Source organism: Syngnathoides biaculeatus, chromosome 1 (genome assembly GCF_019802595.1).
Source record: "Syngnathoides biaculeatus isolate LvHL_M chromosome 1, ASM1980259v1, whole genome shotgun sequence".
In the NCBI taxonomy this organism is placed as follows: domain Eukaryota; kingdom Metazoa; phylum Chordata; class Actinopteri; order Syngnathiformes; family Syngnathidae; genus Syngnathoides; species Syngnathoides biaculeatus.
This window is the reverse complement of record NC_084640.1, coordinates 1,327,723-1,346,853: the sequence shown is the minus strand read 5'-3', so window position 1 is coordinate 1,346,853 and position 19,131 is coordinate 1,327,723. Positions and strand designations below refer to the sequence as shown.

General features: G+C 39.8%; 1 protein-coding gene across 4 annotated transcripts in view; it reads left to right on the top strand.

Annotated features, from left to right (window-relative positions):
* The window catches only part of med30 (mediator complex subunit 30), a 49,995-nt gene that overhangs the window by 9,566 nt on the left and 21,298 nt on the right, over positions 1 to 19,131 (top strand). For 2 of the 4 annotated variants that reach the window (XM_061816834.1, XM_061816746.1), the window contains exon 4: positions 1,382 to 1,565. In XM_061816834.1, coding sequence (XP_061672818.1) covers positions 1,382 to 1,565 — 184 coding nt within the window. The remainder of the gene's footprint in view (positions 1 to 1,381; positions 1,566 to 19,131) is intronic. The other 2 variants (XM_061816996.1, XM_061816920.1) reach the window with 1 other exon arrangement.

Genomic DNA, 19,131 nt, shown 5'->3' with positions numbered 1-19,131 from the left:
CAACAGAATCTCATTTAGCTATGCTAAAGATAAACATGCTGCCCATGATAGAAAGATTAGCTTAGAAAACTCAGCTGCAGCTGAGGCTAATGACCTAAAAAATGAAGAACAATACCAAGAAATATTGAACACTTGTGGAACGAGCTGAAACAGGGTCTTTCCAACAATTCTATCCATAGCTGTACATCACAGGTGTCAAACTCAAGGCCCAGGGGCCGGATCCGGCCCACCACATTATTTTATGTGGCCCGCAAAGGCAAATCATGTGTGTCAACTTCCAGAATTCTTGTTTAAATCTGTATCAAAAGTTCAAATTGTTATATAACTGATAACGTTGAGATATTGCGGCCCTATCACGGCTCACTGAGGGAAACGGTAATTACAATATGGCCCGGGAGGAAAATGAGTTGGACACCCTTGCTGTACATGATTTTTATAGGACAGTTCTTGTAGGCTGCATAATCCTTGATCAAAATGATCTTTGTAAGACCCTAATTGGCCCAACACATTTAAAGTTGGTGTCTTGAATTTTCTTCGCAGTACTTTGCACTTTTCTGAGTTTCTACTTCTTCCCTAAATGTTTGCATACTTTAATACTTTAGATTTTTGTCCTTATCACTGAATTCAAAGCATATTAACAATCTCGGGGTTGGTGCTGGATCTTTTTTTTGCCTTTTAACCTCTCAAAGTTTGTAGATTCAGTCCCCAGCTCTCTTGTGATCATGCCGAAACAAGACATGGAATCCCCATTTTCTCCTCGAGCTGTTACTTTACAACCCTGACTACATAGGCCCATTAATCATTATGAGACTTAAAGAGATGTAAAATTACTTTAGTTACCTTGAGGACAAAAAAAAGTGCGATTCAGTTGAAGTCTACTTACCGTTTAAATATTTCATGTCTGAAACACAGCTACAGCATGAGTCATGCTTGCATCTTCTGGGATGACCACTAGGAGTCACTGTGATATTAAGTGGGGCTAAGGAAAGGCTGCTTGCTTGAAGGCCCCTGCACATCAGCCTCACTACAGTGTCGAGTAGACAAGGTCAAGCACAGAAGGTGTTTAAAAATGAATGAATTCCCCACTCTCTGTCCTGTCTTTCACTATGTTCTAGGAAGCCAGGTGCAACTTATCTTACATTCACACAGAATCCCCATTTTCACTGCTGCATAGGGACAAGATTGCCCATAAGTGCATCATTTTAACCTATAACTGCACTCAAATGGTAAAGTCATGCTTTTATCTGAGAAAAGCAAAAGGCCAGTTCCTTTGAAGATTGGCTTTCAATTAAAGTTGCTTTAGAAGTTGTGTATATGCAGGCATCTGATTTTACTTTCATTTTATTTTATTTCTGCTCCACCCTCCTCCCGTTCATTTCAGCAACTGATCCCATTTATGGATGACGATTGCAGCAAACATGACGACCACTCCACCGCCCAGAACCGCCCTAGTGCCGAGGAAAGGAGAGAAATCCAGGAAGTCAACAAGGTATTGTGTCTCAGTACAGGCACACTCTCAGCGTCACACACATTAAGTTCCAGCGAGGTGGTTAAAAAACAACAAGGTCAGTTTTCTTTAACAGTTTAAACCTATATTGTTTCCTTGTGTTATGATTATGTTTCATCCCATGAGCCTTTATCACTGCCTGTCATTCGGAGAGCTCTGTGGTGGCATGGACTAGGTGGCGCTAGCATCACGGTAAATTCCAAGAGTTGAGCTTTTGCCTTTGTTCTTTTTCAAACGCCTTGTCTGTCTGGTATCCCGACAAGTATGATTTAGAGCAATTATATTTCGATACTTTCATCTATGTGATAACGCCAGCTCCCTGTACTTTGCGTTATCACGCCAGCTTCCTGTGATTTCTGAGCTAGGGGAAATCCATCCAGACCTCCACTCACTCAATAGATTAATCAACTTAATTTGATATTTTACTGACCTTCGAGACCTATGATGAGGGCCATGTGGGAAAGGCAGTTCCTATTAGGTTATGCAATGGAATTTTCAGAGGAAATTCTTGTATGCCTGACTGACTGACTGACTGCGAGGAGCTTTAAGGTTTTAGAGAGAGCAGTATTTTTCCAAGGCAGCAAGATGGATGCGAACATGCAGAATGCATGTCAGAGTTGGTCTCTTTATTCCAGCAAACCACACCAAAACTTATTTTTTTAGGCCCTTAAGTGTTCTTAGCAGGTGGATCATACGGTTTTGTTTTGAGTGGACGGGTAAAAATGGAAAAATAAGTAACCAGAGCCTTGTCTTATTTTATGGGTAATTTAACGAGACTGCTCGACCATTATAATGAAAAATGAAAAGTTTCTTGTCGACGTAAATTATATGTCATGAAACAGAGGGTTTATTTGGGAATGGGACTGCATTGATTATAAAATCTATAATTGAAATTGACAAAGCCATTATAATTTGAAGTTAGTTTGGTGCAGTTGTGTTGTTTTCTGTACCTGAAATTCACATGAGCTGTTGTGGGTGTTGTGAACTGGTTTATCATAGTCAAGATTGTGGTCCCCCAATTGAACACATTAGGTTTGATTCCAGCTTTCTTAATCAAATCACTGTGTTGATTCAAATGCATAAATAGACATATTACATGATCTATTTCTACAGACAACAGATTTGAGCAAAACTATAATTATTTTTATTTTAGCTGAGGTGTTGACTTTTTGAGTGGCCTCAAATGTCAGCACACTCTTAAGAGCTTTTTCAAATGCGTTACCTGTCAAATGTGTTTTTGCTCTGCTCTGATAGAGCGGCCTGTGACGTGCAGCACAGATAACGCTTTAAACCGACACACTGTCATGTCAGTCAAGTCTGAAAGTCGTTTTTTTTTTTTAACAGATTGCATCCACCATTCTGGCAAATACACACCACACACTTTTAAGCAGCTCAGAGAAAGCTGCCAGAACACATTAAAAAACAACAACAAAACGACAAACTTCATTTGAGAATATGTAACATAAAAATTGCTATTTTATCAAAGTCCTTATCTTAGCACTCAGAAAGTCTCTTGTCAAACCCTCCCTCTGTGTTTCACAGCGTTTTGCCATTATAGATTGCTTTTGGCATGGTTTTTTGGTCCCATTTTCACCACACAGTACAGTTTCATTTGATTTGGCACATCAAATTTATTAGTTTCCACTGTCAAAATGTCAATGTCAAAGGGGGAACAGTGGCATATTCTGTATGGACCAGAGGGGCAATGGAATGAAAAACTACAGGTATCGTAGTTGTCAGTCTGCTTGGTGAGCATTGTGGTCCAAACAAGGGGCTGGCACCGTCCTAAATCATCATCACTTGTCTTGATGGGAAATTTGTTCTTTATGGAATGTGATTATTGTATTTCCAACTCTGTTGCATTGTGAAGTTTTAATTCAAATGTACGTTAAGTAAAAGCAATTTAATTATGTTGTGAGCTCCTGATGGATTGACTGTGAATGGAGCAGCCCGATAAACAACTCGGAATTTACCGTTACTTGCAATAAAAGACCACATTTGTCGGTTAGGTATTGGTACATAGGTATTGAAGCAGATACAGTTGAAGCCAGATTTTTACATAAACTGTACAAAAATGACTAAAGACTAAACCTTTCGTGTTTCAGATCAGTCAGGATCACCAAAATTATTTAATTTTGTTAAATGATCCACTACTAATGAGAGAGAGAATTTCTCAGAGAATATTATAGTATTTTCTTCAAGGACAAAGATTTACATACAGTTCATTCGTATGGAGTAGCATTTCCTTTGAACTGCATGACTTAGGTCAAATGTTTCATGTAACCCTCCACAAGCTTCTGACAGTACTCTCATGGAATCCTGGCCAATTCCTCCTCACAGAACTGGTATAACTGAGTCAAGTTTGCTGGTTGCCTTACTCGCACACCCCTTTTCAGATATGGTGACAAGTTTTGGATGGGATTCAGATCAGGGCCTTGTGATGACCACTCCAAGACATTGACATTGTTATCCTCGAGCCACTTTTTAACCATTTTGACAGTATGCTTTGGGTCACTGTCCATTTGTAAGACCCATTTGCACCCAAGTTTTAGCTTCCTGTCTGATGTCTTTAGATGTTGCCTTAATATTGCCATCTAATGTTTGTTCTTCATGATGTATATTTTATGAATAGCTCCAGTTCCTGATGCAGCAATACAGCCCCAGAACATGATGCTGCCACCTCCATGCTTCACAGTTGGGATGGTGTTCTCAGATCTCAAGGCTTTCCCATTTTTCCTCCAGATGTAACATTGGTGATTATGGCCAAACAGGTCCACTTTAGTTTCATCAGACCACAGGACATGCCTCAAGAAGTTAAGATCTTTGTCTTGGTGTCTTTTTGCAAAAGATAATCTCTTTTTTTCTTTACGAGTAATGGCTTCTTTCTCGGTGTGTGCCCTTTCACCCCATCTCAGTGCAGGACTTGTTTCTTTGTAGGTATTGAGACTTTCTTCTGAGATTCATCCAGCATCTTCACAAGAGCTTTCGCTTTTTTCTGGGGTTAATTCGCAGATTTTGGACCAATAAACGTTCATCTCTTGGACACAAAGCCTGGCTCACTCCTGTGTGGTGTGATGGCTGGACATTCCCATGATGTTTATACTTGCCTATAATTGTTTATAACATTCAAGCATCTGGAAACTGCACCCAAGGATGAACCAGACTTGTGGAACTCCATGATTCTTTCTCTGATTTCCTGGCCAATTTCTTTCGATTTTTGCAATGATTTCAAACAAGAAAGCAAAGTGTTTGAGGTGTTTCCTCAAATACAGTTCCAGGTGTGCCGTCAATTACCTCACATGTTGTCGGTTAACCTATTAGGAGCTTCCAAAGCCATGACTTCATTATCTGTGCGTCCCCTTGTTCTTTGAAGACATTGTACTTTTGTGTATGTAGACTTGACCTCAAAGATGTACGTAGATAATGTTAAAGTCTCTGAGAAATTCTCTATCATTATTGTGGCATTTAACAACATTTTATTTTGGTGATCCTGACTGACCTGACAGGAGAGGTTGAGTCTGATTTGATTTCAGAGAGTGAGACAAAAAAATGTGTTTTTGCACAGTTTATGTAAACCTCTGTTTTCAACTGTAAACGTAGATGAAAATGAACGCAATCGTTCTTGTGATTTTTTTTTTTTTTTTTTTTTTGCTGGCAAAAATTGCATCAAGCCTGTCATATGACATCAACAAAGTTCAAAATTCTTTTATTTGTTAGTGACGTTTAGTTTAGTTTACAGCAAATATCAAATAATTGATATCCCCAATACTTTTAAAGGGGAGTGTTCACACCCCCAAAAATTTGCAGTGAAGTGCCGAAAGATGGCAATTGGAACAAGATCGATTCCGCTGTTGTAAACTACACCGGCAGCACAACTCACTTAAATTGTGGCCTGAGAAAACACTGAAGAGTTACAAGTTTTAGTGGTGCCTCTAGCTTGAGATCTGGTGCACAAAATATTGGAAGATGCCAAGTCTTTATCAGAAAAAAACTATCATAGTACTATAAATAGACCCCTCTTAATCCTAACTAATAATATACCTTTCATTATTTGTGCTGTTCCTCTGTGCTACGGAGAAATGTGAATTAACGTGTATGCACATTATCTCAAGTGTTAGCAGATGTCAATGTGTGCTTTGTTATGCATTATTTACAACGATCTAAAAAAAAAAAAAATCTACAGACCCATCTTCAAATTCCAGGTTTTTGTGAAAATAAAATGAGACGAAGCGAAATAAAAAAACTTTCCCACTATTGTGATGTTTAACCACTGCAATTCTGATTTTTGTTGAATTTTGCAAGAGATTTTTAAAAATATCTTTTCGAAATAGGACGTAAAACAAAAACTGGAGATGTGGTTATTCAACTACACACCCTCTCATCACATGGATGTAGCTGTGCTCAGAATCGACCAATTGCATTCAAATGTGTGTTAAATGGGAGTCAGCGCACTTGCCGTTTAAAGTGTCTCTCTTAATCCCAAATAAATTTCATAAGGAGTATTGTTTAAAATTGGTTTAATCAGAGCATAGCACATTTTCCTACATGCGTTTGGCACCTTTTGTTTTGCTCCGATGAAACCAAAGTTCAAATGGATTCGAAGACAAGTTGGAGGAAATTGGTTATAACAGAGTGCGCAACCGCATTATTTCAGCAAATTTTTACTTCCGTTCTCAAAGAGAGCTTTTCAATTAAGTTGTATAGGTTATAAGTCAAGTTAATAGTAATTAAAAGCTTTGAATTGATTTACTTTGGTGTCCCTTCTTATATCACAAAAACCTGGCATTTGAACAATGCAAAGCTATAGACTCATCTCTAGTCTCCCTTTCACAGCCGAACTTCTTGAGAAAGTTAATTATAACCAACTCAGTCATTTCTTGAATTTAAATTGACTTTTTGAGAAATTTCAATCAGGTTTCTAAACTTACTACAGTACAGAATCTGCTCTTACCAAAGTGCCAAATGACATAAGATTGAATACTGACTCAGGAAAGGTGTCAATCTTGTTGGATCTCAGTGCGGCTTTTGATAGTGTAGATCGCAATGTACTGCTAAACAGATCGGAAATGTGGGTAGGACTAAATGGAATGGTCCTTAAATAGTTCAGGTCCTAACTGGTGGAAAGGAGCTACTGTACATTGTAACCTTTGGAAGTGCTCAATCTCAACAAATGGCAATGACATATGGGGTCCCTCAAGGATTCGTTCTTGGACCAATCTTGTTCAGCCTGGGTCAAATTTTCCAGAACTTTAGTTTTGACTATCATAGCTAAGCAGATGACAGTTATATGTAGCAGTGTCTCCAGATGACTATAGTTCAATTGCGGTGTTGTGCCAATGTCTAAAACAGATAAATAACTGGATGAGCTAAAATTTACTTCAACTAAACCACAACGAAACTGAGATAGTTATGGCAATAAAGAAAATTGCTGTTTGTAAATACCTGGACTCACTATCTTAAAAAAATCAAAGACCAAGTCCGAAACCTTGGTGTTCTGATAGATTGTGCATTTGAATGCTTTTAATCATATAAAGTGCATTGAGTTACCTTGTGTATGAAATGCACTATACAAATTTGCTTTGCTTTGAGACAAATTCTGTTTTTTGAACCTAAAATGAATTTTACTGTGTGGTTAAAACTTGACCCATTGCTTCAGTATATAAAGGGGAAATCCAGTGCTTCGCATGAACAGTATATCAGTAGATCATGTAATATGTACCCTATTTTGACAATGTGTTGTTAAATTCTCTCTTATTTATTAGTGTTTTGAGAAGATTTTTATCGACAATGACAAATTTTCAGGGGCACTGCCATTTTCACGAGTCACATGATCTACGTGGTCATATGTGACGTGTACCGTGCCGCAACAAAGGCTCGATTACCTGGTACACCATTTTGCCCAGCGCTGATTTCTCAGATTTATCCTCATCTGATGAAGAAATAGCAGTATCGGTTGAATGTGAAGACAGAGGAATACTTCCATACAGATTTGAAACTGTGGCTGGAATTAATGTTGAATATTCGGATGGTTCTTCTTTAGCTGAGCTTCGGTGGTGGCGGAGGCCTTTAGCCCAGCTTCGTTAGCCCCGGACGCCCAAGCTATGCTAAAAGCCTCCGTCATCACCGAAGGCGGGCCACAAGCTCCGGCGGCGGCTGCAAGCGAGCTTCCAGGCGGTGGAAGCCGTTAGCCCCGAACACCGAGGCTAGGCTAAAGGCCTCTGCCACCACCGAATGCGGGCTACAAGCTCTGGCAGCGGCCGCGAGCGAACGTCCAGGCAGGGGAGGGCGTTAGCCCCGGACGCCGAAGCTTGGCTAAAGGCCTCCGCCACCACCGAAGCTCGGCTAAAGGCCTCCGCCACCACGGAAGCTCGGCTAAAGGCCTCCGCCACCACGGAAGCTCGGCTAAAGGCCTCCGTCACCACCGTAGCTCGGCTAAAGGCCTCCGCCACTTGAAAGCTCGGCTCGTGGCTTCAAAAAGTTGAAGGTAGATTCAAAAATAGATGTAGAGTAAGTGGGCGGTATTCAGTCATTACCTCCCTGCAGTTCCCATATATATATATATAAATAATTTTTTTGTGTGTGTAGTAGTTACTGATATATGAAGTGCACCACAGATTTAGGGGTAGCCCCATCACATATTTAGGAGGCCTTTAGCTTCCATTTGTCAACTGTGGATACTATGTTTTGTTTGTCAATTGGTGTGTATGTACCAAGTGTGTGAGGAGCTTTTGTTTTTTTTTTTTTTTTTTCCCCAGAGAAAGAAGATTGTGTTTTCACTGGCACACTTTCCTTGTGTGTGTGTGTGTGTGTGTGTGTGTGTGTGTGTGTGTATATTCAGGTTGAAGCCCTTCAGTTTCTTCCCTCTCTTTATGTGCATTGCTGGCGCTGTACAGATATTGCATGCCAGGCCGCCTGTGTGCAGTGCAATGATAATGGTCCTAGGTCAGCGGTGTTAGCAGCGGCAGAAAGGAGAATTGGTTATTTTTAAACACTGTGCAGCGCTCCCCTGGCTGCTTTTAAATGTTAACACAACAGGGAAACATTGAGGTGAACCCTGAGCTCAGCTGCGTTCAGTTTCATCCCAAGCTACAGCATAACAAAACATACCGAACAGCATTTTAACACAATGGCTTAAAAAGGCCTAGGAATACCGCTGAGTAAAATATTCAGTTGCAATACAGATTAATATAATCAATGTAAACAAAAATTGAAAATGCAGAAGTGGGGTGGATTTCATTTTTTTGCATCAGACACAGCTATACATGAATTAAATAACTAATGCAGTGGTGGCCAATCAGACAGAGATAAGAGCCACATTTTTTTTTTTACTGTTACAGCAAAGAGCCACATCATACATATCAAAGAGTCGAAAACAGCTGTATCATACACATGGATATCATTCCTTGATCACACACGTACCTTTGCCTAGCCAGATTTATTGTAAATGTCACACAGCAACATAAAAATACCAACAGAACAACATAAGTACCAAGACCCATAAGAATACCAACAGACCAACATAAGAATTACCAACAGACCAACAAAAGTACCAAGACCACAAGCCAGTAATAAAAAAAAATTGAAATTGTGTGCTCTCTCGCACAGACAAATTAGCAGTTCACTGAAGTCTTACGCTTCAGCGTAGGCCTTTTTGGCCCTTTCAATATTCCAAGCCACTTGATATGAACCAAGCATTCGTCTCCATCCAAACTCCATCTGCTTTCCTGTGTAATTTTTCAAAGTGACGAACTTGTAACTGGGAAGTTTATTCCCTTTTGGAAATACGAGTTCAATGTTAGTGTGCAGTGAGCTGAAGTGAAGATTTGAAGCTGTGAAATGCTATATACGTCTGACAAAAGGGAGAGAGTGGCTGCCATTGCGATCAACCCAGAAAATATGAACTCTCCCATTCTGCTAAAAACATCATGTGTTTGTCCACATATTTTTGTTTAATTGTGCATTTTTCCATGGCATTTTGAGAGTGAAAATCACAAATTATTTTCTCCGAAGATCACCATCCGGCCGGGAAATGTCGAGCTATTTTCATTCACTGTGAAAGCCAGCTTTGTGGAAATACTGTGCTAACATTTCCTGCTGTGGTCACGTGACCATGGTCAGGAGACGCAGCGGAGACGTATTCTACACGCCGAGGTTGTCCTACTCGAGGTTAACTCTTCCTTCTCTCATTGCACAGCTGGGTGGCAGGAACAATAGAGCCACTCTACCCCAGTCGCCATTGCGCTTTTTTATTTTTTCCCTTCTCACCCTCCCACTGCACACACTGCGGAGTCCCGTCTCACTAATTCATTGATGCACACTCACTGAGTTGTCACAATACCCGTATCAGCTGTAAGAAACTCAAACAAAGCGCATACATCCGTGAGCCAAGGACATAAATGGAACGAACGTCAATATGCTTTCGTGGCTTCATAAGAGTCGCACGAAGGGAGGCAAAGAGCCCCATCCGGCTCGAGACCCATGGGTTGGCAACCCCTGATTTAATAAATAAATATGACGTGACCTTCCTCCACTGCAGTACTTAAGGATGGGAATTGAGTTCTGTCAAATGATCCAAACATACATTATAGAGGTTGCAAAGACACATTGGAAATTTGCTCTCAGTAAGTTTTAGGCCTGGCATGCACATAGACAGTTGGGCTGTTTTTCTCTAGATTTTTGCCCGGTCCCAACCAAGGACATCAAATGCCAAGCTTCTTATCTTATGTCTTGTAAGATTATCCTGTAAAATAACTCTTAGGTCTAATGTGTGATAATGTATGGATTTGGCTCTATTTTAGGGCTTGAAACCTGTCGTGGCCGACAATCTTAAATATTGAACCCGTTCCATATTTCTGGCCAAAACTCTTTGTGTATATGGAAAGCCAATGTCTCGTGATGTGAAACAGAATGTAGGCAGTCAAAGAAGCACCCTGACTCACAAACAATGAAGTGGCTGTAAATGAAAGCAAACACGTTTTACCTGTTATCATTTTTTTGTATTAAAGTGGGTTTCCCAGACAGCAAGAAGCTTTTTATTTATCTACACAATTTAGGCCTCCATTGCCTTCAACACTGCAAAGATTACCACATACCAGGAAGTGTCTGGCCATCTGTTTTTTGCGAGAGGATATATGCTCACGTTAGATTTTGAGTGGTGTCTTGTATTGAGATTATCGGAGTACACCACACACAATACGACCCAAACTGTTAAATGCCAGATTTTTCCCTCTTCATATATAGTATTTGTCACAGATAAAAAACTCAAGACGTGAAAATCCTTTTTTGTACTGGGCCTTATCAACTATATACAGAAAGAACGTTATATTATATCGTACTATTATGGAGTTTCCTTGTGTACTCTTGATGCTGATGTCAGCATGCAAACATTCTCACTAACATAGTGACATGTTTGTTTGGCAGGTGTAATGCTGACCTTGCTCACCATGCCAGTTTTGTGTAGCTATTGAAATGCGAGATGTTTTTTTAGTGCTCCAAACACAGATAAAAGGGATTGTGGCCCGTTTTATTTATTGATGTATTCAGATTTTAAATGTTTGAAGCTGTACTTTTTATGTCAAAATGCAATAGAATCCGTACAGTATCCTAAAAATGTATGACGAGTTGATGGCACTGGAATTACTTGCCGCACTCGCTTGCTGGTCAAAAACATTATGAGAATATGGCCTGAGGGACTCTAAAATGTCCTTCAGTATGAATGTGTGCATAAATTTAATTATATGTTTTTGTATATGTGGCAACCAGTACTCACTCTTGCCCGAAGTCAGCTAGCATAGGCCCCAGCAACTCCAGTGAGGATAGGCAGTTTAGAAGATCGATGTTCTGGGGGATACATTGTGGATCTGTTGGTCTTACAATGCCAGTAATTTGTCAAGTCAGTTTATCCCCTACTACAGGTCACGACAGGACAAATCAATCACACAAAAATGTAAACACTGCACATCTTGTCGCCAAAAAAAAAAAAAAAGAATCACCTCATTCATCATCAGTCTGAGCTCTAGTTTGATAACTTTGAGTAAAATAGTTCATTGCTTAGGGCTATATTATGTAGAGTTGAGGTGTCAAACTTGGTTTCATCGTAGGCCAGATGGTAATTCTGTTCTCCCTTAGGGTCTTGGTTGTTAAAAGTGAAAACACACGAAAATATTAAACCTTTACTGTTGCAATGATATCAGAGAATGCCATTCCATCGACATTATGCCACACAATTGACAAAATGAAATTGAAATGAGGACAACCGGATAGTTTTAAACAGAAGATAAAACGGAAGGAAAAAATTTTAGCAAGCTTTTGCGGGACATAAAATGTCAAGCCCAGATTTGGCCTGCAGGATTGAAGAGAAAGTCAGGTGAGTGATGGTCAGACTTTACTAAATTAATCTAAAAATAATCTTCTACAAAAATATCTTTATTCATTTGTGTATACCAGCAATGAATAGTGACAGCCATACATACATCTCTTCGACTAGATGCCAGAAGTTTCTTAATTAATTTTTGGGTGAGATTTACCAAATGTAAAATATGTGGATTGGCTCTTTAAAGGTTAAGCAGATGTAGTTTGGTTTCTATTTTATGTTACCATATTTACTGCCTTACGTTTACAGTGGGTATAACAGCCTTGTCACCAACGCTTAAGGAAAAAAAAAACTTATTGCTGGCTATTTTGGTGGTATTCTGAAGCTTCTAACCGTTAAAGTCTCAAAGATACTTATACACCATAATACAACGATTATTCTTTATAAAACCAGTTTATTCATTTCTATTCTCTATTACGTTTAATGCAATATGGTGCTCTTTTTTAATTAAAAATATTCAGAGGGGGGTTTGGAATGTATTAAAAATATGATTCCGTTTGATAAGATATATACTAATACGATGTTACATTTATTTAGGATCTTGACACAGAATAAATTCAACTTTATAAGTCAATATACCACTGAACAGTTTGAAAATGGGATGTCAGGATCAGAGTAAATCCAGATTTCTGCCATTATGGGGCTTCTATGACTTTTAAACACTGAATCTTCGTCACACATATCCTTTGAGTTGGCTCTGAGTTTTTAAAATTACTTCATTAGCGTTTCGTACTTCTACTAAATTTTGTGGAAATCAGACAAAATGATATAAAATACAAAGTTTTGAAGGATGGAAATGGCTAAAATGACTTTAAAATGGCTTTTTCAAACCAAATTGGCTGTCTTTCAATGTGTTTAAGGCAACGGTTCTCGACACATAGATCTACTCATCATAGATGTCGACCAAATTTATGCTGTAAATTAAACTAGCTTCCGGGCTGAATTTTCAGTCACATCGTCCTGTGCCATACTAAATGTATCATAATTATGTTGAAGTTAAACACACTTATGGATGCAAGGTTTTTTTTTTTTGGGGGGGGGTTTAAGGGAAAATCTTTGAAAGGTGATTTATTTGAAAAATGATGAAACTATTACAAGAAGGGCTTATACCCTTCAAGAATAATACCCTGTCTTTATAATATAACCAATGATGCGGTCTGTGTTAATGTTCATTTAATTTGTGACCTCTCTATTAGGGATAGCCATGATCTTTATGGTAGTGCTCATAATTTCTCTTTTAATACTTTATTTATAAGCGCGTCCCTCCCTGGGCCTTGCATGTGTGCCCCATGTGTTTGAACATATTTAGCTGTGATTTTCTCTGAGCTTCCCAGCTGCACATTAAGTCTGCAGTCAGGGCAACAAGCTTTGGGGACTTAAAGTGGTTAGTCTGATAAGCAGAGTAAAGATTCAGCAGGACAAGGGAAGCAGATGTTTGTAGACGGGCCACATCTGCTGCAGTTGCTCCAGCCAGATTGAGTGGTTCTGGATGAAGTAGGGAGAAAATGGGAGTCGAGTGTAATAGCTTAGTAGAGAAAAAGAGATGAAAGATGAAGAAAGAGGTAGTAAGCTAGTTGAATGTATGGTGCTAAAGTGAAAGGGTAGATGGAGAAACAGGTAAAAGATTTATGAATGATGGGAGAAACACTGATAAATAACGTGCTGATGGCTGAAGCCAGAAAGAGAAATGGAGTATTGGGAGAAGGATGGATGAGCAGGTTGCAGCTCTCAGAGGAGGTACATTTTCAAATTGAGGGGTAAAGAATGAAGAAATATGATGATACGAAAAGTAATGAGGGAATCCACCATTCATGAGATTTTGAAAGTGTCTTGTCCAGGAACATTTACTTGGCCATCTTCTTGCATAGGAACGAGAGCACAGGTTAAGTTTGTTGAAAGAATGTAGTGATGGATGTGTAGACAGCTGCAGATTGTCAAGTTAATCAGTTTTATAAAGAAATAACCGATGACTGATAAATTTCAATTGCAGCAGGGAAAAGAGAATCCTCCTCAAAGCGAATTCTGAGAGGAAGATAGATGCTGAAGTGAAAAGATGAGTTCAAGCATTTTGCAAACTATGGAGCTGATAAGTTGTACTGCTGAATATCAGATGAAAAATTTTTTTTAAAAAATTGCATGAATAGTTTTGGATACTGACAGCCTTGTAAGTTTTAACTTGAGTTTTCTGTGGTCTCTTGTATGGATTTTTATAACTACATCGCTAAACTATCAAAAGTATCTTTTACAATGGCATCTTATGAACAACTATCTCCATTCACTGCTATAAATAATAATGACAATCATAATAAGCCATTAATTTTATTTATAGCTACCTTTCAAGTAAGTCAAGGTAACCGTAAAGCATTTTAAAGGAACTCAAGCAATACAATAGAAATAACATAATACTCAATTAAAATGGCAAATAATTATGGTAAATGTTAAAGTGAATATGCAGTGCATAATCGGCGTTTCTGGAGTTTGGCTTTGAAGAGGGTTCATGAAATTCTGTTTTGGAGGTCAGGCAGAAGGGATTTCCAAAGAGAGTAAGTTTCTTTCGGCTCTTGGAGAGTACAGGCCCTAGTGAGATATGAACTCACGACCCCTGGTTTACCAAACCAATGCTCTAACCACAGAGTTATGGGGCCTACAGGAGCAGAGTGGCTAACGGCTCTGTCCCCCCCATGGTGAACAGACAGGGAGACCGGACTGTGGTGTGGATGGAGGGTGAAGATCTGAGATTGGTAGAGTATGGCGATGTGAAGGCCAAGGACAGCAGTCTGGGGGTTGAGGGTGGACGGAGGTGGGTGATGATTTGAAAGTATGCAGATTGGTCAAAGTTCTGTGCTTGGAAGCAGAGTGTGCTGTCGAGGTGACCCCCAGACTCTGGAGGTTGGGGGAACTGAAATGTTGGCCAGATGTATGGCCAATACTTTTTCATCGCACTGTACACTGTTTCTGGTGTTAAAGCTGTCATGTAACAGCTGCTTTTGGCGTTTTTATGAAACACATGACCGTGATGCAGTTTTTTTATTGCTCTTAAAAAACACAAATGTGACAATGTGTCATAGTACAGTGACTATATACTCTGTCTTGATATTTTTATGTACTAACAGCTATAGAACACGTCATGTTGATGGAAAAAGTCCGAGGATAAGGATATTTTAAAATCATATGAATTTTCCTCATGTTCACCTCTGAATACAATAACCTTGGAACAGACAGCCCCTATGTTATTATTTGACAGGAAAGAGCTGTGTGAGGGAATCCATTGAAGTGTATGTTCCCGAGAGACTATTACGGTAAACAGGAGTGTCGATTTGACACTGCATGTCCACGGTTTCCAATCCCTCACTAATCCCCGATCTGTAGCCATAGTAAAAGCAAGAGACCATCTAAAAGAGACAAAAGCACAGTTGAAATCCCAAATGAAGCAATACGGTTTGGGAATAACAGCTATGTGACACATACTATACTGTATATGCTATTTTTATGATTTGAAGCCCATCAAATCTGAAACTAGTCTCCCACAGAATTCATTTTGGGTAACACCCCGACTAAAGCCACGAGTTGAGTTGAAGAGTTATAATCTGGTGACTACTACTTCTTTCCCTTTCAGCTTGTCCCGTTAGGGATCGCCACAGCGTGTCATCTTTTTTCATCTAAGCATATCTCGTGCATCTTCCTCTCTAACACCCATAGTCCTCATGTCTTCCCTTACAACATCCATCAACCTTTTCTTTGGTCTTCATCTCGCTCTTTTGCCTGGCAACTCCATCCTCAGCACCCTTTACCAATTTACTCACTCTCTCGCCTCTGGACATGTCCAAACCATCGAAGTCTACTCTCTCAAACCTTGTCTCCAAAACATCCAACTTTGGCTGGCCCTCTAATTAGCTAATTTCTAAACCTATTCAACCTCCTCACTCCGAGCGAGAACCTCAACATCTTCATTTCTCCCACCGTCTCTAATCCGTACATATGGTCGGCTTCACCATTGTTTTATAGATAATGCCCTTCATCCTAGCGTAGACTCTTCTGTCACATAGAACACCAGACACCTTCCGCCAGCTGTTCCAACCAGCTTGGACCCGTTTCTTCAATTCTTTGCCACACTCACCATTGCGCTGGAATGTTGACCCTAAATATGTGAAGTTGTCCACCCTTGGTATCTCTTCTCCTTGTAGCCTCACTCTTCCCCCTTCCACCCCTCTGATTCACGCACTTTCAGTAAATTCTGTTTTACTTCGACGAATCTTCAGTTATAATCAGGTGATGAACTCGGTAATTGAAGATTATTCAATTTATATCCCTTCAATTCTCGCGTTCTGCTCTCCAAAAAAGCTAATTCGCCAGAGGCGCTGTGGTCGATTTTTGCACCGAGTGTCACCATCAACACTTCCGCTTTTCGGTAGCAACCCACAAAATGGCAGACAAAATGTTGTCATCTCTTATAGATTGTGGATCAAAGTGTCTTGAGCACAAGCGGGTACACCTGTCAACATTGAACACGTCGACATAGCCAGTGGAATCTTTCCCACCCCTTCTCACAAGGCGCTTCCATCGAGCTTCGTCTCTGGGATGTTTAGGCCACTTGAGCCAACGCACAGCTGACATCCATGAATATCTTTTGACACTCTTAGGACTATCAGATGTGCATTGAGCTGCAGCACACCTGAAGCCCATGGTAAAGAAGGTAAAATATGATTTTACACTGTAAAAATGTGCCTAAGACCGGTGAAGAGAAACATGTGCATACGAAACTGGAAGTATATATGGTGACAATTACCCATGACGCAACGCGAAATTCGATCGCAGTGCCTCTATCGAAAGAGTTTTCCCGGGAGAGCAGAACGTGAGAATTAATCTTGAGTTGCTTTTGCAGTATAATTAAGGTCATTTGTCCATGTTGATCTATGAAACACCATTTTATCACCTTTGCAACATTTGACCGGATTCCAAGAATATTTGTCTGATGTTACATCATTGTTTAAAAACCAATGAACCCCTTCCATTCGAGCCAACAAGATGTGGTATGCTTTGGATCATAGACTATTCCTTTCCCTCCATAATTGACCCCTCCGTACAGGGCACTTAACCACGCCTCCTGAAGTGATGTCACGCCACGTGCGCTAACGTCAGACAAACAATTAGCAAAAATATCGGCGCAGCAAGAAAAGAATAGAGCGAAACTGTCCGATTCACCGGCTGATTTCTCACTCGCATTCTTAGGTAAGAGTGAAATATCGTTGAAAAGCAGACAGCAGGGCTTCATGTATTTCAGCGAGGGGTATTTCAATGGTATTTACATGCATATCGACGGAGAAACCATTGATATTAGCGCGAGATCTTTCCGCAGTCAGAGAAATACCGAGAAGCCACATAATATAATATATTATAACCCAAAGACGAATTCATCATTGACAGTTTCCTATTTTCGTGTTACCTATCACACTTGTGTGCAGAATCTGTATGTGTATCTGTATAGCCGTTTGTGAACCGCCGTATGAAGGAAAAGAAGGCGAGGCTTGATTCACGAGTTGTTTCTCTCGTTTTCTTTGTGTAACGTCACGCGCTCCCCTCAATAATTATTCTTGAATTAGTGCCGAACCTACGTAAGTCCCAACCGAGTACGACAATCACTACTTTAGTGTCCTCAAACATCCTTCCTTCAGTCTTGGTGTCTCGGTGCACGTCGAAGGCTTTTAGGACTGCTAGTCCGGTTTAGCTTAGCTCATTAGCCGCGAACAAAGGGACACGTTTGTGCAGTCAGATCATCTCAAAACACATCTCAACACAGATCAAGTGTGTCAATCATTCACACGTAGCTATGTTATTCAAGCGAAGAACTGCTAATTCATTTATATGAGACATGTATTGAAAATCAAATATAGGGCATACCTTCGTGCAAACACAGTCCGGTTTACCGTAGCCGGCAACAAAGCGACACGTTTGTGCAGTCAGATCATCGCAAAATATCGCTCAACACAGATCAAGTGTGTCAATCATTCACACTTAGCTATGTTATGCAAGCGAAGAACTGCTAATTCATTTATATGAGATATGTATTGAAAATCTAATATAGGGCTTACCTTCATGCAAACATATCTGTTCCGGTTGATGGATTCAGTCTTCCACAAAGTTTGATCCATCAAAGACATTTTTTGTACTCGGTCTTCTGTTCCGGTTGATTTTAGATGGATTCAGTTGATGATGCGGTCTTCCACAAAGTTGGATCCATCGAAGACATTTTTCGTACTGGGTCTTCGGTTTTGGAAAGGGTACGAATCGAACTCCACCAACTAGCCTTTCAGCATACCTGTCGTCACTATTATAAAGTCCGTGACTACACCTCTTAACCATGTTGTTAAAGAACCCAAATACGTGATAAAACGCTAACAAAAGCTATACTGGACCATGCAACGTTGTCTGAAGGAACTGCGGGTCCAAAAAGGGGCGCGGTTTATGCAGATCTCTTACCTCTGATTGGTCAGTGACGCGGATGACGCAATTTCTACGCCGGGGTCAGTTCCGACACAAGTTGATCTGCATTTCATTTGTCCAAAAAAATCAGATTCCAGAACATGGCTGATTTTGAGGTTAATCTGTCAATCTGTAATCAGCGTATTTAATGTGGTAATTTTCAGTGGAATATTGCACTGCATAACACAGAGTGGATACAAAATTTTGCTTACTTTTAGTTGCATCTATTGGGCAAACTATGGTGTGTTTTAGTGTCGCATCTGCTGTAACAAAGCCACACAACTTTCAGTTTCATGGGGAAGAAGATGTTAATATATGTACCATTTTAACATGGTGCATAATATCGATCTTGAATCTTACTGAGTCAACGTTATTACAAATTCCAAAATTTTGAAAGCAATCAAATTATTTGGTGCAAAAATCACAGTATTGATTATCATTTTATAATTAAGTTAAGTTTTATTCCTTCCTTAAGTAACCAAACTACTATATGTTCATTTTGACATTGATTGACTGAAGTTCAATCCAGACCACATTTTGATCATGTTTTTTCTGGAGACTCATTCATTAGCGGTTTAAAGGAGATGCACTTCCAGCCCTTGTATTAGCTGTCACTTCCACTGAAACGCCACATCTAAAGCTTTAACCTGTTGCCCAACATGCTTCTCCCAGATCAGCTCTGAAGAATTATCCACCATAGCCCCACCTCAATAATTTTGTTGGACAGGTAAGGGTGATAGAGTAGAGGTAGATAAATGAGCCCTTCTTGGTA